Below are 27,310 nucleotides of genomic sequence, written 5' to 3'. Positions count from 1 at the left end.
GAATTCAGAGAGTATGTGCCTAAATAAGTTTCTAGATAGTCAAGAGAGCACTTTATATTCATCATTTCATTTAACCCTTATATCAGCATTCATTATCTCTGTTTTACAGATGGGATGTTCAGATGCAGAGAACTGCAGAGACTCTGAGCTAGTGTCATTTAGTTAGAAAACAGCGAGGATTCAGATTGAAGTCTGGGCTATCCCAATGCCTATGTTGTTTTCCCTACTACGTGCAGTATGTCAAGTGTCCATTTGTATATGTGGGAAAAATGACAAGAATCAGTGCCCTAGACAGCTTTGCATTCCTGAGACCTTTGATTTTACTTTTTTTTTTTTTTTTTAAGATTTTTCATTTATTTAGCTTTGTGGGAAAGAGAGCACGTGTCAGGGGAGGGGACAGAAGGAGAAGCAAACTCCCCGCTGAGCAGGGGGTCTGATGTAGGTTTTGACCCCAGGACCCTGGGATATGACCCAAGCCAAAGGCAGATCCTTAATTGACTGAGCCACCCAGATGCTCTCCTGAGAACTTTTATAGTGTGGAGGTAGTCACTGTGTGTCTTAAACAAAAAATTCAACCAGAGTTAACTCAAGGGATCAGTGGCATAACTCTGTCCCAAATTCCCCCCAAATCGGAACTCCACATTTATTATTATTAGGTTTTTTTTCAAAAATAAAGATTTATTTTTGAGAGATAGCCTCCTCTATTTTCATTTCAATTAATGAATTTAGTCCCTCCCCAGTATTTAACCATCCTCTAACCACTTTAGGTGCTCAGTTGTGCTATGCTTGTTAACTGATGGAATTACCCTTAGGGATGCAAAATTGACAAGGCCTAAGGACCAGGCTGTGGACAAAATAAGCTATTAAAAACAAAATATAGCATTCAGCTGGCTAGAGCTTTTACAAAGAGCTGTTCTCATCTAACAGCCTCTCGTTCCAGCTAATCTGGTAACTTATCGATCAGAGAAAATCTCCAGTACCTCTCTTTCACTCAGCAGAAGAATTCTTTTTCTTTCTTTTGCACATTATGGATTTTTTTTTAATCGCCTGCATTTCAAACTTGGCCAAAAGATTCTTCCCCCCAACATTTTATTATGAAAATTTTTGAACATATAGCAAAGTTGAAAAGAGTCTACAGATTACACCCATATACTTCCACCTAGATTCTACCATTAACATTTTAATATACTTGAATCATGATTTATACATAGCCATCTTTCCAGCCTTCCACTCTTCAGTGCATCTTATTTTTTGATGCATTTAAAATCAGATTGCAGCTTCTGATTCTGAACAAGATGAGTAAACATATTTTACTTTATTACTTCTACTAATCACAGCAAAAATTCCTGGACAGAATATCTATCTATCTATCTATTTATTTATTTATTTGTTTGTTTGTTTGTAAAAGATTTTATTTATTAGAGAGGGAAAGAGCATGAGTGGGAGACAGGGCAGAGGGAGAGGGAGAAGCAGACTTCCTGGTGACCTGGAAGCCAGCGCAGTGTTCAGTCCCGGGATCCTGAGATCATGACCTGAGCTGAAGGCAGATGCTTAACTCACCAAGCCATCCAGGCGCCCCTGGACAAAATATTTAAATCACCTTCTAGAAGACTCCCCAAAGTGAGAAAAGATGGTCCTGCCCAGGGATTTTGGAATTTGAGGAATTAATGGCAGTGAGTTCCCTTGGATTTTTCTTGCTTCCTGTATATCCTGGCCTGGGTGCCTTGCAAACTGGAAACTATAATGAGCATGGACAGAAAGAAAATCTCCAAGAAAAGTCTGCTCTCTTTAGCCAAAGAACTAGGAAAAGGGCAGTTCAGCTATAGAGAAACCTTTTGACCAATCCTGCTTATTCTGGAGACACACACCATGAATATAGCTATACCCCTTCCCAGCCCCAGCTGGCTTTGCAGTAGTGGAGCCAATGGGGTGGATACCTATTTTTTTCTTTTTTTAAGACTTTATTTAGTTATTTGAACAAAGCACAAGTAGGCAGAGCGGCAGACAGAGGGAGAGGAAGAAGCAGGCTCTTTGTTGAGCAGCGAGCCCAATTCGGGGCTCAATCCCAGGAACCCTGGATCATAACCTGAGCCAAAGGCAGCCGCTTAACCAACTGAGCCATCCAGGCGCCCTAGGAAACCTACTTTTTTGTCTTCTTCTGCAGTAACGAGTTATCATTCCTTTCCCCTGGAGCCTTTAGGTAAATGTCTGATTTCTGTTATCATCCCTGCCCATCTCAGTAGTCAGTGGTGTCTGTCTCCCTTGCAGCCTAAAGGTAGAACTCTTCTACCCCTTGCCCTGCAGTGTCAGGAAAGAAATAGTATCCCTCCCCTTTGGAGACTGTAGATGGAGCTCTAACTCCTCCCTCCCACCCCTACCTTAACTAGGCAATATACCTCCCCAGCTGGGTCAGTGGGTAGAACTTTATCTTGCACTCTTTCCTATAGTAATGAGTTGGGCCCCTCCCACTCCCCAGCCAGCACTGTGGAGATGGTAGTATGGAATTTTGTCATCTTAGGGGGGCAGATCAGAATAGCACTGCAGAATCTTTTAAACTGAATTGACATTTGAACCCCAATCCACAAACCTGATCCAGGACATGTGTTCTGCTTTCTTTTTCTTTCTTCTTTCTTCTATTTTAATTTTAATTTTTATTTCATTTTGTTTTATTTATTGTTTTAAATTGAAGTATAGGTGACCCACAGTGTCTCATTAATGTAATAGGACATGTGTTCTGAATTTAAATAGGTTGACTTCTTGCTGGAATAAAAGATTTAAATAGGAACCGGCTTCTTAAATACTGAGAATGTTCAGGATACAGTCCCAAATCAGTCATTATACCAAGAACCAATAGATCTCAACTCTAATGAGAAGAGACTAACTAATGAGAAGAAATGCCATCACAAAGAGGACACAGAGTATAGAATTATCAAACAAGGGTTTTAAAGCTACTATTTTGAAAATGACTTAGCAATAACAAACTCTGGAAACCCATGAAAAATTAAAAAAATCTCAGCAAAGAAATAGGAGATATAAAGAAGGACCAAATGAAAATTTTAGAACTGGAAAAGATAACTGACATAAAAGATTCACTAGATTGGCTCAGTGGCAGATTGGGGGTAAGAGAGGAAAGAATTGGTGAATTTGAAGATAGAGATCCTATCTGAACAACCAAGAAAAAAGATTGAAAATTAATTGAAATTGAGTTTTAAGGACCTGTTGGACAATAAAGATCTAACATACATGTCACCCATGTCCAGTAGGGGAGGAAAAGGCTTGCGGTGCTGAAAAAATTGAAGAAATAATGACTTAAAACTTCTAAAATTTGGTTGAAAGACAAACCTAGAGATTTAAGAAGTTGAGTGAACCCAAGCAAGATAAATTCTAAGAAATCCATGCCTAGACATATCAAAATCAAAGTAGTGAAAAGGAAGGACAAAGAAAAAGTCTTGAAAGCAAAGTTGTCAGAGAGAAATGACACAATTAGCTATGGGGAACAAAAATGTGAATGAATATAGCATATATAAGATTTGCTCTATATCTATTGAAATGATTACATGGGTTTTTTTCATTATTTGATTGTTAATGGCTGATTATATTGGTTAATTTTACAGTATTAGATCAACATGGCATTCTTGATATAAACTCCCACTTTGTCATTATATATAATTTGGGTTTAATTCATTAATTTTTAAAAAAGATTTTTATTCATTTATTTGACAGACAGAGGTCACAAGTAGGTAGAATGGCAGGCAGAGAGAGAGAGAGGAGGAAGCAGGCTCCCCGTTGAGCAGAGAGCCCGATGTAGGGCTCGATCCCAGGACCCTGAGACCATGACCTGAGCTGAGGCAGAGGCTTTAACCCACTGAGCCACCCAGGTGCCCCTCAATTCATTAATTTTTTGTTTTATTTTATTTTTTTTTTTAAGATTTTATTTGAGAGAGAGCAAAGAGACAGAGTACAGGCGGGGCGGGGGAGGGGAGAGGGAGAAGCAGGGAGTCCACTCCATTCTAGCACCCTGGGATGGTGACCTGAGTCAAAGGTAGGTGTTTAACCAACTGAGCCACGCAATTGCCCCTCAATTCAGTAATTTTTTAAAAAGATTTTTAGGTCTGTGTTCAATGAGGGATAGTCATCTGTAGTTTTTTAGGTTTTTTAAAGATTTTATTTATTTATTTATTTGACAGAGAGAGAGGAAGATAGCAAGTAGGCAGAGAGGCAGGCAGAGAGAGAGGGCGAAGAAGCAGGCTCCCTTCTGAGCAGAGAGCCTGATGCGGGGCTCCATCCCAGGACCCTGAGATCATGACATAAGTCGAAGGCAGAGGCTTAACCCCCTGAGCTACCCAGGCACCCCTGTAGTCTTATATTTTTATAACATCATTGTCAGGCTTTGGTATTAGGGTTAGCTGGCTTCAGAAAACAAGCTGAGAAGTATTCCCTCCTCATCTGTTTTCTGGAAGTTTATGTACAATTTGTGTTATTTCTCCCTTAAATATTTGGGAATATTTGCAGCAAAATCATCTGTCCTGGAGTTTGTGAAGGTTTTTGATAACCAATTTAATTTCTTTGATATAGAGCTATTCAAATTTTGTTTGATCTCATGTTTATTTAAATTTTAATTGTATTTAAATTGTTTTATTTGTTTAAATTGTATTATAATTTTCAAAGAATTTGTTGGTTTCATTTAAGTTGTACTTTTTAGTGTAAAGTTGTTCATACTGTTTTCTTGTGATTTTTTTTTTTAACTGTCTATAGCATCTAGAATAACCCATCTTTCGTTTCTGATATTGGTAATTTGTGACTTTCTCCTTGCTTTCCTTGACAGTCTAATTACCATTTTAATATTGTTAGTGTTAAAGAACTTTTTGATTTGCTAATTTTATCCTTTTCCATTCTGTTTAAATGTGCTCTTCCTTTTTTTCTGCTTATTTTGAGTTTACTTGTTCTTTTTTCTAGCTTTGTAGATGTTTGCTTTTACTACTTTTTTATGTCAGCTGTCAAAGCTGTACTTTTCTCTCTAAACACTGCTTTAGTTGAGTCCTAAACTTTGGCAATGTTTTATTTTCACTATCATTCAGTTTGAAATATTATTCATTTACTTTGAGTTTTTTTCTCTTTACTCATTGATTATTTGTGAGTGTCTTGTTTAGTTTCCGAGTACTAGGGATTTTCTTACATGTTGTACTATTGCTCATTTTTAATTTTTTCCATTGTGATCAGAGAACATGTTTTGAATGGTTTCAAGCTTTTAACATTTATTGAGATTTGTTTTATGGCCCAGCATATAGTCTATCTTGGTGAATGCATATGTGCACCTATTTTATAGTCTGGGGTATAGTGTTCTGTTAAATATCAATTTGGTTTTCAAATAACTTACATTTTTACCGATTTTTATGTATACTTCTGTCAAGTGCTGCGAGGTGTTAAATTTCTAAGGATGTTTAAGGACTTACATATCTCTCCATTTAATTCTATCAACTTCAGGTGTCTTGAAGGTCTCTTTAAGCAAATACATACTTATGATTGTTATGTCTTTCTAATGAACTGACTCTTTAATCATTATGAAAGTCCCTCTTTTTCTCTGATAATACTGTTTGTCTTCATGTCTATTTTATCTAACATTAGTAGAGCCAATCCAGTCTTACGCTTGCTGTTCTCATGGTATGTCCCCATCAATTTGTTTCTGATCTATCTATTGTTAAAGTGTGTGTCTCTTAGGCAATGTATGGCTAGGTTCTTATAATTTTTTATCCATTCTGATAATCTCTGCTTTTAATTGATGTGTGCAGTTTATTAACATTTAATGTTATTAATATGGTTAAATTCAGGTCAGCCATTTTATGATTTGTTTTCTGCTTGTCCTCCTATTTCTGTTCCTCTTGTCTTTTCCTGCTTCTTTTAGACTTGAAAACAGTTATTTGAATTCCATTTTAATATATTTTTTGGCCTTTTAGCTCTATTACATTGTTCTTAATTCGTAACGGTTTCGATGTGGATTGTAACATATGTATTGTAATATATATAACATATACAATATACATATAAGTCCTTAAATTTTCTGCCTACTAAAAATTAATACAGTACCACTTCACATAAAATGTAGATACCTTGAGGGGCACCTGGGTGACTCAGTTGGTTAAGCGTCTGCCTTCAGCTCAGTTCATGATCTGAGAGTCCCGGGGTCAGGTCTCATGTCGGGCTCCCTGCTCAGTGGGGAGTCTGCTTTTCCCTTCACCCTACTTGTGCTCTCTCTCGCTTGCTCTCTGTCTCTCAAATAAATAAAATCTTTAAAAAATTGTAGATACTATTTAGGCCAATTAACACTCTTTTTATTCCCTTTTATGTTATAGTTGTTAAGTAGAAAATGATTTTAACCAATCATATGCTGCTAAGGAAGTTAAGGAAAGTATAATCATAATTTTATATCTGTATAAATATATAGTTTTTAAGCAAGTTTGTGATAATAGTTATATAACTATAAATTTAAAATCACTGAATATACACTGGAAATAGGTAATTTTATGGTATTATAAATTTTACCTCAGTAAAGCTGTTAAAAACAAAAATTGTAAATAGTCCACCTGCTGAAGTGCTATTTGCCTTTGATTTATGAAAATCATTTTAAAACCAGTCCATTAACACTTGTTTATTTTAAGAAATCTTTGGTACAGATGAATTTGATTACGCTAAGTAGAATCACAGAGCTTCTGGTTGAAGAAGTCCAGAGATTGCAAGGTTTCCTGGTCACATTTCTTTTTAAAAATGTGTTTTTAATAAATCTTTTTGGGTCCTCTTAGAGAATATAGCGTAGAAGGGGAGTTTCAATACCATTCCCACAGGCCTAATGAGATGTGGTCTTTTTCCTCTTCAAATAACTAAATAAAGTTATTTCCTTCATACTTGTTTTGGAATGTTAAAAACTTACAGACAGAGCAGAAAGCAAACACACTAAATTGATTCGGGTATTTTTTTCTTCTTTTTTCTTTTTAGTCTATGTGTTTTGTTCCTTTCCCAACTTTTTTGAGATAAAATAGGCATATATGTAAGTTCAAGGTGTACAGTGTGATGATTTTGTTATACACATACACTGCAAAATGATTATCACAGTAAGCTTAGTTAATATCTTCATCCCCTCGTGCTGTTTTTTTCTTAACATTATATTTTAAATTTTCTTCATATTACCAGAAATTGTCCAGAAACATAATGTTTGAATCCCGAATCAATGGTGCAAACTTAACTTTTACGTTATTTTAAGTTATTTCCAACTTCCTTACTGCCATTTATTACATTATAGTTCATGCCTTGTTTATAAATCAGATGTAATTACTAAGTCAAAAGTATGGATGTTTCTTAGTCTCTTGTACATATTTGTAAACTGTCCACAGAACGGTTACATCAGTGTACATTTTCATCACCAGTTTTGATAGTCTCTCATTTTTTTGCCAGAATTTTATAACTTCTTTGCCAAAGTCAGTATTAAAAAATGGTGTCTTTATTTTTATTTGCATGTCATGATACTTCCATCTTTTGTCTAGTTTTGAGAGAAAATTACTGAACTACATGAGATAATTTTTAGGAAAAGTTCAAATGAGCAAATCATTAAAAATGATAGGTGTAGAGGAGTCTGGGTGGCTCAGTTGTTAAGTGTCTGCCTTCGACTCAGGTCATGATCCCAGGGTCCTGGGATCGAGCCCTGTATCGGGCTCCTTGCCAGCAGAGAGCCCACTTCTCCGACTCTCCGTGCTTGTATTCCCTCTCTTGCTCTCTCTCTCTCTCTCTGTCAAATAAATAAATAAATAAATAAATAAATAAATGTCTTTTAAAAATGATATGTGCATACCCTAAACATATATTTTAAACTTGAGATACACATCTATATATTTCTTTGATTTTTGACTCATGGCCTTTGAGAATATGGGTTTGCTGCTTGGAGTGGAATGTTATTTTTCTGGCATAAACCACATTCCTACTGCACTGTTTATAAGGTCCAGTTTCAGGATAACATTCGAAGCAAGCTGAATGTGGAATCCTAGACTTTCATACTTTTTTTTTTCTAATATTTTGCATGTGTCTCACCTGCACCAAAGTTGACAGCAGTTTTTAAGTAACTCATCTTTATTGAATGCTTTGGAAGCATTCAGCTTAGTTTGCATGGAACCAGTGGTTCCCTCTTGCATTCACTTTTTGTTATTTAGTAAAATGTGTTGTCATAATTACAACCTCAACTGATTTAAACAGCCTTAGGACCAAAATTATTTGGTTGTGGGTGAACAGACATTTCCACTGGTGGAAGTAGAAACAAGGTGGCAAGGTACTAAAATGTAGCCTGCCAGCCAAGAGCACTGAGGACAATTGATGGAGGAATTTGGGAACATTGCTTAACCTGAGAAGTCATTTAAATAGAAGCTGGTGTTTAGCAAACTTTCAGTTTTAATATTCTCTGAAACCAAGATCCACTTGTAATGGGGGTAGAAATTAATCTTAAGTCCTCTTTGTATCTTGCCTTCCCTCCTTTCCATTTTTGAATAATTATTAATTATGGGCCTTGTGTTGTGTAAGGTGCAGTGAATAAAGAGATTAATGATACACAATTTCTCTTCTCAAGGGATTGAAATCCAAAGTATGGTGCCGTCACTTGATTTTCTGCTCTAAGTACCAACCCAGTAGTATGATTGTGGAGGACAGAGTGGGATTACTCCACTCAGTCTGTCAGTGAGAAAAAACTTCCAAGTGAGGCTTGATCTTCAAGAATAGATAGGAATCAAATAAATAAAAATCTTAAAAAAAAAAGTGGAGGGTGCCTGGGTGTCTCAGTTGGTTGAGTGGGTACCTTCAGCTTGGGTCGTGATCCCAGGGTCCTAGGATTGAGTCCCACGTTGGGCTCTCTCCTCAGTGGAGAGCCTGTTTCTCCCTCTTTATCTGCCTGCTGCTCTGCCCACTTGTGCTCCCTCTCTCTCTGTCAAATAAACAAAAATCTTTAAAAAAAAAAAAATGGATAGGAGTTAGCGTAGGCTTTCTGAGTAGGAGGGAATAGCATAGGCAGAGAGAGAAGCAGGCTCCCTGCTGAGCAAGGAGCTGGATACAGGACTCAATCCCAGGACTGTGGAATCATGACCTGAGCCGAAGGCAGCGGCTTAACCTACTGAGCCACCCAGGCATCCCAAGCATGCACACCTTTTATTAGGAAGAGCAATCTTCTGAGTGTCTGATGACCTGTTCAGAATTTGCCGGGTGTGTGTGTGTGTGTGTGTGTGTGTGTTTTCTTTCATTCGTTTATTCATTCCTCACCAGTGAAACTCTCACCCTATTCTTCCCCCATGCTTTGTGATAGTGTTATTGCTTCTGAACAGCCACGTATCTATAAGCTGCAGAAATGGATGCATGTGAAGCAGTCTTGTATGCCATCTTCTCTGTCCTTCCTCACTCTCCCTAGAGATGTTAGTAATTAATTCAGGGAAAGTACAATAATGAGCAGCATTTGTCGAACACTTACAGTATACCAGACATTTGCTTAGTGTTTTACATATTTTCTCATTTATTTTAATCTATATTGCCACCCCTATAAGGTAGGAATTAGGATCTCCACGTGGAGATCAGGAAACTGAACCTTCGAAAAGTTAAGGCAAATGTCAAAAGCTTTACTTTTGGAATTGATGAACGTAAATATGAAGCCATGTTTCGGTAAGTCAGAGAGTTCATCTCTTAACCACTGTGCCAAGACACACAGTTGTGAGGACTCACTGTAAATCACAGGAGAAAGTTTGGGTACTTTTTTCCATAAGATTCTCCTAGACAATCATGTTTGAGTATCCAAAGATAATTGAAAACTTGTGTTGAGGTTTAATTAAGTCATTGATAGTTATGTAACTCATATTAAATTTAAATTATATGATTTTTTTCTTGCTAGATTATAGTTTCCATAAGACATCCACTCGATCAAAATGCCAAGAAAATTCCCAGCATCCCTCTACCCTCCTTCCACTACTCGCCCCACTTCTCTCTCATTAGAGTGTGGATGATTAGCACCCTGACCAGTACTGTAAATCCTGATCAGTCTAGTAAATGCCCTCCTGATCCAATGTCCAGTGTATAATCTGACTTAAATCACCTTTCTGGCTATAGCTGTTCTTAGAGGCTTGGGGCCTGGCAATCTCCCTTTACCTCAACTGCACTACCAGCCCTCCAACCCACAGCCCTGCTGTCTCTGCCACAGCCCCTATCCGAGACAAACAGACACATCCCCATTCTCTAGTATCATCAAACTCAAAATTCCTTTAACATACCTTTTTTTTTTTTTTTTTTAATTGCTGTGTGTTTGCTCTTGCTAGTCCAGTGCCCTTCCCACTCATCTTCTGTTGCCATCCTGGGACCTGCTTGTCCTTCAGGTTCCAATATAAGTATCACCTTCTCTGTGAAGTGCTCTTTTCCTCCTTCTCTAGAAGCAACTGTGTTTATCAATTTCCTTCTGACTTTCAAACATTCTGTTTATGTCATTGGCAGACCCCTAACATAATTCATTTTTTATCTCTTTCTGTGCTTCTCCTGCTCCTGAATAGGAATTGCTAGATTAGGTCATTATCCTTTACCCTTACTGTTCACCTGTAGTAGCTTATGATACTGAATTGTTACACATAGTGATACTAAGCTCTATTAAGTGCATCCTGTGTCTTAGGCACTGTGCTAGATGTTTGTATGTATTAATTCACTTAATCCTCCTTTCATCCTGTGATACAGGGGCTGTTATTACGCCCATTTTACAAAGTAGGATGTTAAAGTTAAATGCGGCAAAAAAAAAACGTGACCAGGGTAACACAGCAAGTGAGTTGATGGAGTCAGGATTTGAACCTAGAGTGTCTGACTCTGGAGTTCATTCTTTATCCTGATGAGAACAATCAAATCGATTAAGTGCCCTGGGGAATTATCAACAAGTAGGAGTTACATTCTCTACTGAGACCAATCCTGAATGGCTAAAAAGAAAGGATGTAAAATACCCCATCACCAAATGAAGGAGTGAGGTCCCTTGGAAAGGGCTTCAGAATCCTTTGAAAAATTGTGTGTGATCACAAGAAGGGAGTGAAAGGACTCTGGTCTGGTCACTGGTGAAGTTAGGTTCAGAACATGCAGTACCTGCACAGATAGCCCGCACACTTTGTTTTTGTAGACAGCAAATGAGAAAAAGCGAAAAACCAGTGTTGGGCAGAAGGATGTTGGAGATCATCAAATGTCAGAGCTCTCCTTTTATAAAGGAGAAGACCAAGGTTCAGATTAATTAATTAACTTGCCCAAGGGCACATAGCTAATAAATAATAGAGTTGGACTAGAATCCCAATTTTCTGAATCCCATTTCAGTGCCCTTTTTACCACAGTGTGCCCCATATTTGAGTTGCTGTGTTCATGTTTGGAGAGAAAAATGCTAGACCAAGGCAGAAATGAGTCTTTGAAGGAAACAGCTTGATGCTTTTGGAGCTGGTTAGCTTTTGCCTAAGACCTACAGCTATTTTGGGCTCTCAGTTTGCTCAGAACTAAATGCTGCCAGCCACACAAATAAAAAGGCAAGTCTATTATTTAGGCCTCCTAGGTCTGTGCATTCACTTATCTGCTTGCAAGGGCAAATTATCAGTTGATCTCTGCTGGGCATTTCAAACATAGGATTATATTAGCCCTTGTCTTAGCCCTTGGACATCTGCTGGTTTGTCTCTGTTAAAGTAAATGCAGAAGCCTTGCTTTCAGGTAGTGAGAGGAGAGGGAGAAGAAAGAAATCTAAATCTGTCTGTACCACCATTGATTTCTAATACTGTTTCTTTCTGCTTTCAGGGTGACGAGGAAGGACCCAGGTAAGATCACATTATTGCTGCTTGTCTGTTCTCAGAACTGAAGAAGAATGATGTTTGTGGCCTTTTAATGCCCCATGAAATACGGACAACCAAAGAACAGCACAGAAAAGGGATCAGCATCTTGAGCCAGGGCTTTGAAAATCTTATTTTCTAAGATTCCCATCTCCCTTCCCACCTGTGCCATTTCCTGCCTGTAACCTTCAGATAAAGGTGGGCTGTAAAGTTTGTAATGACAGTAACTTCAGAATACCTTGTTAGGAAGAGTAGGCACTATATTTGGATGGTAATTAGGCTATCAGGTGGACTGCCTAGATAAACTTCTGCATTGTTGTTTCTTGATTGGAATTGGATTGCTTTTTTAAATGGGCTTTAGATCCAATATTCTTTGTTTCTGAGTATAACAACTTTGTGACTGACTGGAGACACTGATACTGTGAATCCTGGGTCATTGGTATTATGTTTCCTAACTTAGTTTAGGGGGAAGAAAGATGCTCCTTTCTGCTTCTGTATCACCACACGAAATTTGGAAGTGTGTTTCATTATTGCCTCAGCCTTGCAGTAAACTTCGAGTTTGGTTTCCTTAACTTTGCTGTCACGCTGCTCAGTGAGAACAGGCTCTAGAACGTGCTGCAGCTTTGCCATCCACACAGCCCAGGGGTATTTGTACAAGTACATAGTAGAATAAAACGTCCAGGTGGGTCCTGTGTCACACAGAGTCAAGGACTGTTCAGGTTGGAAGTTGTCGGAGAGTTCATTTAGGCCACTGTTATTCAAGCTTTAGTTTTAACAGAAGTGCCCCCCCCACACCTTTTTTTTTTTTTTTTTTCAAACGAGCTTTAAGTAGAACTCCAATGTGCAGAGATTTTCTCTGGCTATAGTTTGGGGCCAGATACATTGGTGAACCTTCTCTCTTCAATACAGTAAATTTTATTTAATGTATTCAATAAATTCTGCAGAATGGGTGTTCTGTAGAAACCTAGGGTTCCAGAGAACTCAGTTTGAAAATCACTCATCTAGTTCAAATTTCTCGTTGAAAGAAGGTACATGAATTGTCCAAAGTTACCTTACTGGAACCAAAATTCAGTCCTCCTTTGGTTTTATTTATAAACCAACAAAGTTTCTTCTTTTTTCCTTCTCCATCCCCACATCTTCTGCCACTTTCTTAGTGCCAAACATTATCCCACATCTGCATTTCCTGGTGCTTCTCTCCCTTGGGAACTGTGGTTCTCAGCCTAGATCTATCTCCTGTCTACTGTGGCTAAAGCCACAGGCACCCTGCATTAGAACCGCAAAGCCTCAGGAAATTTCTCCAAACTCACCTAACAGCCATTCTCAGAACAGGCTCCCTCTGAGTTGCAGTTCACTTCTTTCCTCCCTCTCTCCTTCCTTCCACTCCCTCCCTTTCTTTTCTTATGACCTACTATGCGTCAGGCACTGTATTATTCACTGGGTGTACAGTAATAACCAAGACCGACATTGTTCCTGTACCTGTGGGAGAAACAAGCATATCACCAGGCCCTTATGCTGTGGGACAGGTGCTGTGACTAAGGGAAGTTTAGGCTGCTTTAGGAAGGCTCCCAACTCAGTCTTGGAGGATAAGGGAAGGCTTACCAGAAAAGGTCATATATAAACAGGGATCTGAAAGATGAGAAGGCAGGCAAAGGAGGAGCAGGGGTAGTGTTGTTCTGGGTAGAGAACAACTTGTGCAAAAGGTCTAGACGAGAGTTGAGGAAGAAAAACAGAATCTAGAACCTTTAGGGACTTACAGGCCTTCTAAAGTGTTTGAGCTCTGTCTTGAGGCAATGGGAAAGCATGAAAGCATTGTAAACTGGAATTAACTGGAGTAGATCTGCATTTTAGAAGTCTTCCCTGCCTTCACTGGAGTAAATTTGCATTTTAGAAGTCTCCTCTGCCTGCCTTAATTGGAAGTAGATCAACACCAGAGTGTGGGAGACTAGTTAAACTAAAGTAGTGATGATGGGAGCCTAAATCCACTTCTTTTCTAGTTCTTGACCAGGTTTTTACTGTTTTGCACAGACCTTTGGTTTCAACAGACTCTAAATTATCTCCTTGGCACTCTACCTCTCCTACTCTCTAAACTAGCTCTAGCTCCTTCAAATCCAGGCCTGGCAGAGCCCTAGACCTTCTTCCCCAGAAAGAGCATTCAGACAAGACCAGTGTAATGCAGACATCTTAGCAGATATAATGTGGCTTGGAGGAACCTGACTGGGATGAACACAGCCATTTGTCTTCATGGTTACATGTCAGAGTCACATTGAGTAGAAGAATACAGGGACCTTATGAAGAGATTAGCTTGCTTTAAAGATACTATTTAGTGTAAGATGCTGGTTTTAGAGTTTAATTGCAGATACCTTCATGTCATTTTGACAAGGCAGTCGTGAAGCATAGTTTCTTTACTAGCAACCAAGATGTCAAGCTATCTCCTTCGAGCTAGGCTGTCATGGATATCAGCAGGGAATCTGTTGGACTGGGCATTGATAGAACCCTCTTTTGGTACAATGAAAGACCCCTTTTTTGGTATAATGAACCCTTTGGTACAATAAAGAGCATGTTCTAATTTGACAGAAAGAAGAAAACGGAGTCAGATTTTCTTTCTAAACTTTAAATTTATATTTGTTGGTTCCATTAGGTTTGTGTTGAACTGCCATTTGGCTCAGTTAATTCCAATTAACACTTCAGGGCAGATTGCCTTTGATCTGAAATTCTCTCATTTATGTTATACGTTTTACAATCTCAATAAGCCAAACAGAGTTTTGTTCCAGAGGCTTCTGTGTTGCTGACAGTACTGAATGAGAGTTTGATGTGTAAGGGAGATAGAAGGGAAGTGTGGGTGTGCCTGCGCAGGGGATGGAAGAGTGAATCTGGAGGCTCTGCATCCAGGTCTTTCATATTATTACACCCATGTCTCCCTTGCTGGCCTTCTTTCCATTCAGCCACTTGTCCCCCGTCTGCCCGGAAGTCCAGGGAGCCTGGGTTCCAGCCACTCCACAGGAAGGAAGGAAAGAACAAAGGGAAATAAATCCCTATGCTATGGATGCATATTTCTCTGTAGCAGAACTTGTGTCCTCCCTTCCTATCAGCCTCCCTGCCTTCTTTCCTCCTCTTGGTTCTGACTCCCCAAGCCATTTGACTGAAGCTTCCCAGTATTGAGTTGTTCGTCATGTCTGTTCCTGTCCCTGAATTTTATTGTGTAGTTGCCCTGCTAATTAATAACAATAATCAGAGCTATCATTTATTGAAGGTTTACTGTGTACAGTGTTTTATATCTCTTCTCATTTAATCCTCATGTAAAGCTTATGATATAGTCCTTATCCCACTTGTAAAATGAGGAAATTAATGCTCAGAAAGATGAACTTGCCCTAGATTCCAGAGCGAGTAAGTAGCAGAGCTAGGAGTTGAATTTCCTCTGGCTTCAGGGTTCATGCTCTCCACCACCATTTGGACTATCTGCCTTTTTCTGCCCTCATCCGCTGGTGCATTTCACTCCACGATCCGGAAGGAAAGCCAGGAGGATTCACACATAACTTCTCAGAGAATCGCTTTGCTTTTATTCCTCTAACCTGGTGGGAGGTCTTACTTGCTTTGACATTGAATTGCTAGGGCCTCTGTTTTCTGCAAGGTATAGCTCCTCTCCTTAGCCTCTGTCACTATAAAGGGTTAGTTCTTCATCTCACCATCACACAGTGCTATTTCAGGGTCAGCAGCAAAAGGAGTACTTTCAGACTCCCTGGGGTGGGGATAGCCAAGCCTTCCTTTAACCCGCAGAATTCCCTGCCTGTTGCCCCTGTGTTTGGTGGTTTACTCTTCAAATCCATGCTACAGTAACATAGACGGTAGGGATTCTTGGAGGGCATGGATGAACAGAAATCCTCATGTGTAGAACATGGATATTAACCACCATGGAGTCATCTTTTAAGAGGGTGTCTTTGAAGCCCAGAGTGATTTTTTTTTTTTTCAAGCAAAAAAAAAAAAAAAAAAAAGCAATTTACACTTTTGGCAGCAATTTTCTGTCTTCTCTGTGCTATTATGGGAGATCTTGTGTTCACTCCCTCACAGATTGGCTCCTCAACTCCTGCCGGAGCCTGCTGAGAAATAATACATATTCGAAGAGAGGGGGTGGTGTAGGATCTGCTGCCTCAAAGCTATTTTGTAGTGGGAGGAAGTCAGAGAGGGAAGGACCCTGAAACTCTTGTGCTCAGAGGAAAAAGGAGCAAGATCAATATTAAATCTTGATTTGCTATTGAGATTTTCTGTGCCTTTTTTTTTTTTTTTTTTTAACTTAGAGGAAGATGGCTTTTTAATAGTAACAACCATATTTGGGACTTCTGTAGAATTTTTTATCTTCAGAGCTGGCTTTTATTCAGGCAAAAAGCTCCTGCTGAGATCAGTGTGAATCTGACCCATGCTGAGTCTGTGATCAAACAGGCCCTGAGTTCTGAAGGAGTAGGAGCTCAAGGAGAATGAACAGACCTACCTTCTATTCCTGGTCTGCCTGAGACTGACTGTGTGACCTTGGGCTAGTCATTCAACCTCATTGCCTCTTTGTAAGCTGTTTTTATTTCCCTGTGAACACTAGACTTTCTTTCCCCTGCTCCCCACCCAGTTTTTTGGGCTAACATTGAAGGAATAGTCTTATATCACTTATGGAGTGGAAAGAATCTGCCTGTGATTCTGTAATTTAGTAGATTTTTAAAAAAAAATCTTCTTAATTTTGTTTCTTTAAAACTTTTCTTGGGGCTGTATACTAGGTACTCTCCCCCTCCCCCCAAATAATAACCATGTGTTCCTAGATAACGACATTTCTCTTCTTGACAACTTAGTTTGGAAACATAAAGAGGAATTAAGTCAGTGATACACTTAGGTTTCTTTTGTCCTCTGATTGCAAATTCCTGGTTTGGTTTTTGCATTGTCTTCATTTCAGAAGTCCTAGCTAGAAGCCAAAGAACATGGCTCTTATACTTGTGGCATGGAATGTCAGGGCTGTTTATTATACAGAAGTGGGATTCCAGCATCTAAGTTGACCTTCAGCATACAGAATCTCCTGATCACATTTCCCTGTTTCAGAACCTGGGCTGACTTTGTTTTCCCCTGCTGCTGTCAGTTGTTTATCCTCTACTCATCTAGACAAGGGATAAGGCTATGTTATGCATTATGTCACCTATCTACAATAAAAGCAACCCTCCTTTGCTAAAGTAATTGCTTTTCAGAAGTTTACCTGTGATAGTCAATTTTATTTTGTGCATTTTGGTATATAACCAGAGAATCCGTTTGCAGCTGGAAAATTCTGCCAAGGTGCCTCTAGTTTGTGTCCATCTGTCTCACACTAGAGATGCTAGCTAGGAGCAGCCTGTTTTCCAACATCTGCCTGCCTTCTCTGGCTTTGTAATGCTAAAAAGGAAAGGAGAAGAGAAGGCCCAGTAGAAGGGGTCTGAATATCACTTTGCATGCTGTGGTTTTCCTCGAAACATTTGCATATATTATCTCATTTATTTCTCTTTTTTTTTTATTTTATTTATTTTTTCAGCGTAACAGTATTCATTCTTTTTGCACAACACCCAGTGCTCCATGCAAAACGTGCCCTCCCCATTACCCACCACCTGTTCCCCCAACCTCCCACCCCTGACCCTTCAAAACCCTCAGGTTGCCCCAACCTCCCACCCCTGACCCTTCAAAACCCTCAGGTTGTTTTTCAGAGTCCATAGTCTCTTATGGTTCGCCTCGCCTCCCCAATGTCCATAGCCCGCTCCCCCTCTCCCAGTCCCACCTCCCCCCAGCAACCCCCAGTTTGTTTTGTGAGATTAAGAGTCATCATTTATTTCTCTTATCAGCCCTAATAGGTGCTTAATACGTTACCTAGAGTTGCAGAGAGGTTATATGTGCAGGAGGTGGCACAGCAAATATGTGGTAGAATGAGTGTTCAAACTCCCATCTCTGACTCAGTCATGTGGCCTCTTAATCGTGAGAGTTCTCTGGAATGAGTACGTCGGAGGTCGAGTAGGGTACAACGTCCTGTCCTGGTGTGGTGGACCCTGAAGAGCAGGAGGAGGAGGCTTTTCCGATTGGAAGCAATAGGAAGGGCACCCAAGCAGAGGGACCTAAAAGCTCAGAGGAAGAATGTCTGTGCTGTGTGGGGAATGGTGAGCCCCTGTGTGCCTGTGCTGTGGCAGGAGAGGAGACTGAAAGATGGTTGAGTCTACCTTGAGGAGGGTCTCACGTGCTTTGCTGAGGTGCCAGAAGGTTTGTACTACCCCTTTGTCCTGTCTTCAGAAGAAGCAGACAGAATCCTCAATCTTACTGGTCTCTTGCTGTAGTCACATCTTGTGATTTGTCGTGGGTGAATTGTTTGCTTTCTTTGTGCCTCAGTTTCCCCATCAAAATAGCACATCCTGTTACACTTAACAGACAAATATGCTGTGAAGCATTGAAAATGTTCTTCTTTGGGGTTTCTTTTTTTAGATGGAAAAACAAGCAACTGAGTGAAAGCAGCTAAAGAGAGAAACTGTTTGTTTGATTTGTATCTTATACCCCTATTTTGACAGCTCCTGCCTCCCTCAAATATAAAATCAGGTTTGGCAAGTAGTTATCTAGTTCCTTCCAAACTAATAGAGAAAAAGAATCCTAAAGCCTCAACATTTTCCAAATAGATTTAAGACCAAAAGTATTTTTTAAAAGCTAGTTTAAGAATTAAATCAATGTTACATTTGTCCCGGAATTAGATCTGGTGCTGAAGAGTCTGGCTGGAGCTGAGTTCCCTTCTTCCTTGTTTGTCTTCGTAGCCATTCTGGACTGGCTAAAGTCCTAAATTCCTAAACAGAATCAGTTTTAGGTAGTCCTAAAACTCCAGTCTGTGTTTTAAGAATAACTAAATTTGATGTCATTGCTTATGCCCCCTCAACTGTGGCAGCCACAGTGAAATTATTGTCAGTGGTATCTTTGTCATTTTAGGAGAAAGCTGCTGGTCTCTAGCATCTTCTCACTTCCTCCCAGTGAGCGGCAGGCAAGAGGTCAATAATTGCATTTTCCCAACAGCTTCCAAGGATCCTTCCCTTTTTTTGTAGCTCCATGTGACTGAACTGCTTTCACCTCTATACCCAGAAACCCATAGCAGGCATCTGTAACATATGCTAGGAGCAGAAGCTGGTGTGTTTCTGTATTTTGGCTTGTTTGTTTGTTTTCTTTTTTAAAGATGATGTGAAGTTTAGAGTCAACTAGTGTAGGTTTCTTTAAAACTAGAACTCCAGGAAGGTAGCTTCAAAACATTAAGAGATATGGCCGAAGGCTGAGATAAAACTTGGGTAGCCTACATGGTGAGATCTTTGCCAGAGACCAGTATTCATGTGTGTGCCTGAGCTTGTTTGGACCTAGGACCTAACTATGAGTGGTTGTACATTCATAAAAGAAATACTTTCTTATCCACAGGCACGGGTTTCAGGGAAGAAAAGCACTTTCTTATATAAATGCCTCATCCTCCACTCCCCCAGCCCCACTACCAATTGCTCCCCGTAGGTTGCAGTGTGGTTGTAAAACGGAAAAGCATTTTGTTTCCTTGGTGAGTACATGTCTCCTTCCCCTCTGGTTCCATCAATTCTATTTAAAGGAAAGTGAGATTGAGCACGAGGAACACAGCCCAGAGAAGGAGGAGCTGCGAAGAGTTGTGGTGAAGGTCAGGAGAGAAACATCTCTCAGCTGTCCCTGGCTGCTCGGCACTTCTTGGTCTAGAGGCGATGGGACCATGTGCTGTCACACCCCAGACCTAAGGGGCTGCCCCTCAGACCAGGACCGCTGACGGCTGACCATGCTGCTGGCTTTGCCCTGACTTTACGGCAGCTCAGATGCAGTGCTGCTGCCTGCTTATAGGAACTAGACCTACAAGGAGTCCTCAGAGCTTCAAAACCACTCCGTGAGCTATAGTTATTCTATTCTTCTTTTTACAGATAAGGAAATTCACATTACAAGAGGTTATATGATTAAGCCATGGTCATACAGTCAGAAAGTGAGTCCACTAGGATTAGAACCCAGATCTCTCAGGCTTAAAACTCTGTGCTTTCAACCACTGCACCATACTGCCTTTCTCAGGAGATACAAGATTCGTATCTTCCAACATCTTGTCTAGGAGTAAGTGACAAGCCGACAGGGATATGGCATTTTTATCAGGAATTCTTTTCATTTTCTTTGTTGAATGGCAAAAAGCAGTTTTCCTGAGACAGAAGTTGAGATGGAGCTTGCCAGGAAAATGCCAGAGGTGGAACGAACCAGAACTTCTCTCCCCAGACAGGTAAACATGAGTTTACTCCCTGGCTTTTGTGGAGCCAGTAGCTGCCATCGCCTCTTCTAAAAGAGCCACTGTTCACCCAGTGGCAGGTGCAGGCCAACTGTTGTTATGGCAACGGCAGGAGAGGCGAGCATGTTTAATTCCAGAACTGATAATTAACTGGGGGGTGGGGTGGGGGCAGGGAGAGAAATGGGGGGATAATTGTTTCAGGAGGGAAAACTTAGCAATTACCGGCAAGCTGCATAGTTGAAAAGGCCAGGCACAGATGCTCCAGCCCAGCGTGGCCCCTAGACTTCAGCACTCATCCCCTCTGGTTGGGAATTTTTGATAAACTGAAAGGAAGGGTCAAGTCCCCAGCCAACGAAGACTCTTAAAGGAACCAGATGAGGAAAGAAGAATGTTACACTGAAGTGCAGGAGGGTCAGAGGAATGACTGCCCTAAACGGTGTCACCCAGCCAGGAGCAGTCCAGAAATTCTGTCTGAGCTCTGCAGGAAGAGTTCATGCTGGGGAGTAAGCAAGCCTGTTTGGAGCTTCTGCTTCTGTGGATGGACTGAGGGAAGACTGGCTTTATTAGAGAGTGAGAAGGACTACTTGTAGAGATGGCGTGCTTGTTGAGGCATTTGATCATTGTGGCTGATAGTCTGTAAGCCCTCAGACATTGTAATACTGGAAGTAAGCTAGGGACGCCTGGGTGGCTCAGTCAGTTAAGCGTCTCCCTTCAGGTCAGGTCATGATCCCAGGGTCCTGGGATCAAGTCCCATGTCGGGCTCCCTGCTCAGCCAGGAGCCTGCTTCTCTCTCTGCCTGCTGTTCCCCTTGCTTGTGCTCTCTCTCTCTCTCCCCCCCTGACAAATAAATAAATAAATCTTTTAAAAAAAGAAAGTAAGCTAAGCATTCCATATGGATTATCCATCTCATTTAATCCTTTCAGCAGCCTAATACAAAGGCATTTATTATTCTCATATCTGACTTTGATATATTCAGTACCTTGCTCAAGGTCAGAGAGCTAATAAGTCACTGTACTGAATCCTATTGTCCTATTGATTTCTGTTTATAAAATAAAACCTATGTTACTCTATAGAGAAGTCATGATCCCAATCTAGAATAAAATCAGACTTAAGTAGATATAAACAATTTACAGTGAGAAGGAAAATAGTATTTTTTCTAGTGGAGGTAAGGTAAGCTGCAATGTAAAAATTATTGAATGAGATATATTGGAGAATATCCTGTCATGTGTCTGAGATCTAACACACTCTTTGCTCATAGATTAACTCTATGTCTCTAGTGCTGATCAGATGACTAAGTATGAATTATGGTTCCTTTCTAACTTGTTCTGTGGCTCAGGGTGGGTTAAGGCTTGGAAGAGGAGGTGACTTGGGGACATTGCATGCAAGTAGGCAGGCTTAGAACTCCTTTAATGAAAAATATTTTTTAAGTTTATTTTTTTGAGTCATCTCTACATCCAACGTGGGACTCAAACTCATAACCCCAAGATCAAGAGTTGCATGTTTTTCTGACTGAGCCAGACAGGTGCCCCTAATGATGTAGTTTAAGCAGATTTCCATGTTTGTATATTTTTCTTTCCTTTTTTTTTTTTTAAGATTTTATTTACTTATTTGACAGAAAGAGAGAGAGGGAACACAAGTAGGGGGAGTGGGAACCTAAGCAAGGGGAAAACAGGCTTCCTGCTGAGCAAGGAGCCCAACATGGGTCTTGATCCCCCAGGACCCTGGGATCTTGACCTGAGTCAAAGGCAGATGCTTTACAACTGAGCCACCCAGGCACCCCTTTATGTATTTTTTATTAGGGAAACAATGTCATAGACATAAGACTTTATGTCATAGACATAAGACTTCCCTTATTCTTGTGTGTGTGAGAGAGAGAGAGAAAGATGAGGGTGGGTGGAGAGGGAAAGAGAGGGTCAGGGAGAGAGAGAGTAACTGGCTGGCTCAGTCAGTGGAGCATATGACTCTTGGTCTCAGGGTTGTGAGTTTGAACCCGACGTTGGGTGTAGAGATTAAATAACAACTACAACAAAAGTGAAGAGTCTCTGTGAGAAGAGAAACAGCATTTATCCAGCAGTATCTACAGACCACCTTCTTCCTTCCAGGTTTTGTCTTTGATGCTAGGAACACAGTTTTCTTCTTTTTCTCCTCCTTCGCCTTCGTCGTCGTCTTCTTCTTAAGATTCTATTTATTCATCTGACAGAGAGCACAAGTAGAGGGAGTGGCAGGCAGAGGGAGAGGGAGAAGCAGGCTTCCCACTGAGCAGAGAGCCCAACCTGGGGCTCGATCCCAGGACCCTGGGATCATGACCTGAACTCAAAGGTAGATGCTTAACCAACTGAGCCACCCAGGTGTACCAGGAATAGTTTTCAACAAAACATTCAAGGTTCATGTCCTCAAAGAGGTTATATCCTAGAGTCTCAAGTAAAGACTGAGAAATGTAACTTGGTGTATAATTTAAAAACACATTTTAAAGAAACCTATTGGTTTCCCTCTTAAAACCAATTATAGGAAATAAAACTTGCCTGGTCCTTCTGGCTGGAAGGAAAACATGCGTAAGGTAGAATAAAAGAGAAGTATAGGTTGATAATCACTACTTAAAACTATGAGTTTCCCCTCAATTTTCCAGAGGTTTAACAAACTCTAGTAAGTTGATGTTGCCTTTGCAAGTGAAACAATTAATATCAAAATTTGGGAGTTCGATTGACACAATAATTATGCCGGAAAATGTAATTTTGTCTGCATAATAGAGGTGGGATTATTTCAAGGAGATCTCATTAATGTGCTGTTCATCAACAAAGAGCAGTGTAACCTTTCTCTTATTAGATTAATACAGGGTCATGATGCAAAAGGCTGTTGGAATAATTCTCAGTCTTTTGTTCTAAGAAAATAAATTAAGCACTGTCTAGAAGTCTGGATATGGAAATTGAAATCATTGAAGACAGAAAAACAGTGTGGCCAGTCTTACTGAAATCAACATAACCTTCTTTCCTTTCTGGAAAGTTTCATCCTTTTATCCATTTATTTAACAGATTTTACCGAATAACCAGGCAGTGCTAGCTATTGGAGCTATAGTGGAAGTCAAAACCCAAAACAGTCCTAGTTTATGCATAGCGATTGGTTTCTCCTCCACATTTCAGGGTCATATATCTGTTCTGTCTACTCAGCTCTCTGCAAGCTTGAAGAATCAGCAACCTACTTTAAAAAAATGCATGTCCCATGTGGCTATAAATGGAAATCCCCCATTGTGAGGCTTCCCACACTATATTAGACTGAACACTAATTATTTGAATTGTTGAGTTTCCCTTCTAAACTAGGGTTCCATTGTCCAGTAAGTGTGGCACATGCTGTTGGCTGACCCGCCTCTTGGACTTCCACAAGTATGGTGGTATAATGGAGAGTTTGAGAAGGCTTCTGATAATGAGTCCTCTTTGTTTAGCCCAGCATTCCCAAACTTATTGCTTATAAGACTCTTTAAACTCCTGTCACATAAGTATACTCTAGTAGCAGTGTTCCTCAACTGGGGGAATGTACTCATTCTCCACTATATGTTGAGACCTGCTGCTAAAAATTTGCCACCCAGAAAGAGGGTCTAAGAGATGTAAGGCAATATATTAGGAGTCCACGTCTTTCAGGCTGAAATCTCCCCCTCATTGTACTTCAAATAACTGGGACTTTTGAACTATTATTATTGATATAATTTATTTCCAGTACAGTTGGAAGTGGAGTTATCAGAGGTACAAACAATTGAAGCTGATAAACATTCCTGAGAAAAACCGAGAATGGGCCACTGGGATATATTTTTTAATTGACATGGGGAAAAAAAAACAACTTGGATGTCCATAATTTCATTAAAAGTAAGATATCCATCATAAATAAGTTTTTTGTTCTTTTCATCTTAATGTAACTCCTTTCACTTTTTAACAGAATGTTGTGGTACCAACGTACACCAAGCACCCAGCACATTGCCTAGTATGGAGCAGACCCTTAAATATTGATTGAATGAAGGAAGGAAGGAATGAATCAGACAATGACAAGGAGTATTACTAAATATAAAACAATGCAGAGCAAGGTCATTTTTGGTTTATTTGTACACTGACATAGTGTATAAAGTAGGTCTATCCTTTTGTCACATGATAGTGCCTCTTACATCCAGTAGCAATCATGTGCTTATCACAGGTTTGGAGGAACTAATATATATAAGAGTATTTTGCCAACTGTTAAGTGCTGCATCCAAGTTGACGTTTTTTTCACTAATGATTATGGAAGTGCTCAGCATTCTATTTCAGAAATTTCCTTGATATGACCAAGCAATAATGCCAAATGGATTATACACCAGGATCACAGTATTTTTATTTAAAGGCTGAGAGGGGCGCCTGGGTAGCTCAGTTGTTTAAGCGTCTGACTCAGGTCATGATCTTAGGGTTGTGAGATTGAACCCTGTATCGGGCTCCATGCTCAGCACAGAGTCTGCTTGGGATTCTCTCTCCCTCTACCCCGCTCATGTTCTCTCTCACTGTCTCTCAAAATAAGTAAATAAATCCTTAAAGAAAAAGAAAGGCCAAGAGAGGAAAGCATTGAAACCAAGATGTCAAGCCTTCAGTAGAACTCTCTGTCTCTCAGTTTCCTCATCAGTCATCTGGGGGCAGTGGCGCCCACTCTGTCTGTATTAAGGACCAAGTGAGATAATATATGTGAATGGTAGTATGTAAGAAATGCAAATAAGAAATGGAAATGATGCTCTGTGCCCTTCAGAAGTATAAAGCACCAAACAAGTGAAACAGGATTGAATAATATGAAGTCTTTTTATAATGGTATTTGTTAAAAACATAATTGTATTCCAACTTGAGGTTCATTTATTCATTTAAATAAGTAAAAAAAAAAAAAAGTGTTTTAAGATGAATGAATGAACATTTACCAGCAGTAATGAAGGAAACAAGAAGATTGATCTTGATTTAGCACCTTACAACTTATCAGGTGCACATAGAAATCTCATTTCCTTATTCTAATAAGACTGAGAGACGGTTTTGGTATCCTACTATTATATAATTAGCAGATTGGATGAGAGTAAATGACTTGTCTATGGTCTCCCAGCTAGAGCTGGAAGTGGTGAGAGTTAGCCCCATTTGAAGTAAGGCCTTCTTGTTTACGTTCTCTACGTTTGTTCTCACAGCTACTTTGGTTCAGAACATAACTCTTGTTATCTCCTCCCCTCTCTAGCATGCTTCTGCAATTGACTTCACCTTCTCAGTAAATGGTTTCTTCATGTCTCAGTATCAGTATTCAATATCTTTTTCTTCACATTCCATGTCCAATTAATCAGAAAATCCTGTCAGATCTGCCCCCAAATATACATCAAATCCAAGGATTTTTCACCACCACTGCCCCACCATCCTAGTCCAGTCATATACTTACTCCCCTACAATCTTCCTGCTTTTCCCCATCACTACCCTTTTCCACTCTCCGTCTTCCCCACATTGCATTCTTCACATAGATCCTAGAGTGATCTTTTAGGATACAAAGATCATATAACTTATACATTCATATTGCTCCAGTATGAGTGAAGTCATGTCTGGAATTTGCTTCAGAGTAACCTGAGGGAAAGGGAGCTTGTAAAAGTACAAGATATGGCTCCCACTTGCCTATCCCTCCCCACATACCTGCCGCTCACCCCATTGGTCACTTTAGCTGCCCTGCATTCTTACTCTTCTTTAAACAGGCACGCTGTTCCTTCTGACTCAGGGCCTCCATGCTTGTGTTCCCTTCTGCCCACATGTTCATCCCCAGATCGTCATACATCGCCTGCTCTCTCACCTTACATAGGCCTTTGCCAAAACACTACCTCTTTAGATCTCTGTTCCTTACCCTGTTTTGATTTTCTGCATACGCTTTGATTTTTACTACATGAAAATATATTATGTATTTAACATAGTATTTTCTTTCTTCCTCACTAGAAAATAAGTGTCATGAGGGTAAAAGCTTTGCTTTTTTCACCACTATATTCTCAGTGCCTGGAACATCCTAGACACAGAGTGCATTTCTTGAATGAACAAATAGCTCTGCAAAATCCATTTTCTGAGTTGTGGAGGGAACCCTGGTTTGGGATAGAGTCACTTGAGAGCCTTCTGAGTGTGTCACCTTTTCAGGTTGTTTACCTTCAGCTGTTATTTGTGGGCCTGCTTTTCTTATCCCCAAAACTGCGCAGAGTGAGGATAAGAAGGTCATAGGATTCAGAGTGGGAGGAGCTGGTGGAGAAGAAAGGAGCAGATGTATGTGCACTCTTTGAAAAGACATGGAAGAGAAAGCTTGTGTGCGTGACTTTGAGAGCCTGAGCTGCTCAAGGGCAGCACTGGTAGGGGACTTCCATGAATCTTTTTCTTCAGTGCTGCTCTGGAGCTCTGTACCCATAAGGCTTGCCAGAGACTCTTCTGGCAATGTTAACATCCTTAAGCCTAGGCCCTGTCAATCATCCTCAAACCCTGGCCTAAAGAACACTTTGCCCAAGCTAGAAGGTTCCCAAATGATCAAAATAATGTTTATGCATCTTACTTTTTGCTTAGAACCAACTGCTAGAGTATTTAGGGCGGCTCACTTACACAAGGCTACCCTAATGATGGGAAAGTCTTCTCTTGATTATGTTCAGTCTTGTTTTGTTTCTCTAAACACGCCCGTGTTTAAATGAATGAGTAACCCTGTCATTTCTCCAACCAGATCTAACCTTAATGCTCTTTGGAATGGGCAAGCCTCCTCCTCTGTAGTTAACAAATTGACTGAAAGGAACTGACCCTCCTGTCTTAAACACTGTTTGTCGACACCACCGGCAGTTAGGACTCCTTTCAGAGACTCGTTCTGCTGTCTTTCCGCCCTTGGCCAGTCAGTCTTTATGTGGTCTTAGTAGTTCCAACATCCTTCTCACATACTTCATCGAAGGGGCTGTCTTGCTCCCTTCCAGCCCACAGAAGCACTCGTCATTCTGAACCATTTCTTCTCAGAAGCTGACCAGTAAGGCGGTGAAATCTCCAGTTGCTGTAAGTTGTGTTGAAAGTTGTAGCATGAATCCTGCAGCAATGAAGGCCCTTTCCACGTAAAATAGTTGTTCACACAAAAGAAGGACGGGGGATGGTTTATTGGTGAAGAGGAAGGACTGGACTATCCTAAGAGCCTAACCTGTTGCTAC

General features: G+C 40.2%; 1 protein-coding gene across 4 annotated transcripts in view; it reads left to right on the top strand.

Annotated features, from left to right (window-relative positions):
- The window catches only part of TRIM44 (tripartite motif containing 44), a 112,293-nt gene that overhangs the window by 48,379 nt on the left and 36,604 nt on the right, over window positions 1-27,310 (top strand). For 2 of the 4 annotated variants that reach the window (XR_006820013.1, XM_046016297.1), the window contains exon 5: window positions 11,815-11,834. Coding sequence is in view for 3 of the 4 variants with exons in the window: in XM_046016297.1 (XP_045872253.1) it covers window positions 11,815-11,834 (20 nt within the window). In the remaining variant the exon portion in view is untranslated. Of the gene's footprint in view, window positions 1-11,814; window positions 11,835-18,311; window positions 18,437-27,310 lie in introns of those variants that run through there. The other 2 variants (XM_046016296.1, XM_046016298.1) reach the window with 2 other exon arrangements.

Source organism: Meles meles, chromosome 8 (assembly GCF_922984935.1).
Source record: "Meles meles chromosome 8, mMelMel3.1 paternal haplotype, whole genome shotgun sequence".
Taxonomy (NCBI): Eukaryota; Metazoa; Chordata; class Mammalia; order Carnivora; family Mustelidae; genus Meles; species Meles meles.
Note: the sequence above shows the minus strand (reverse complement) of the source record. Positions and strands in the feature narration are given on the sequence as shown.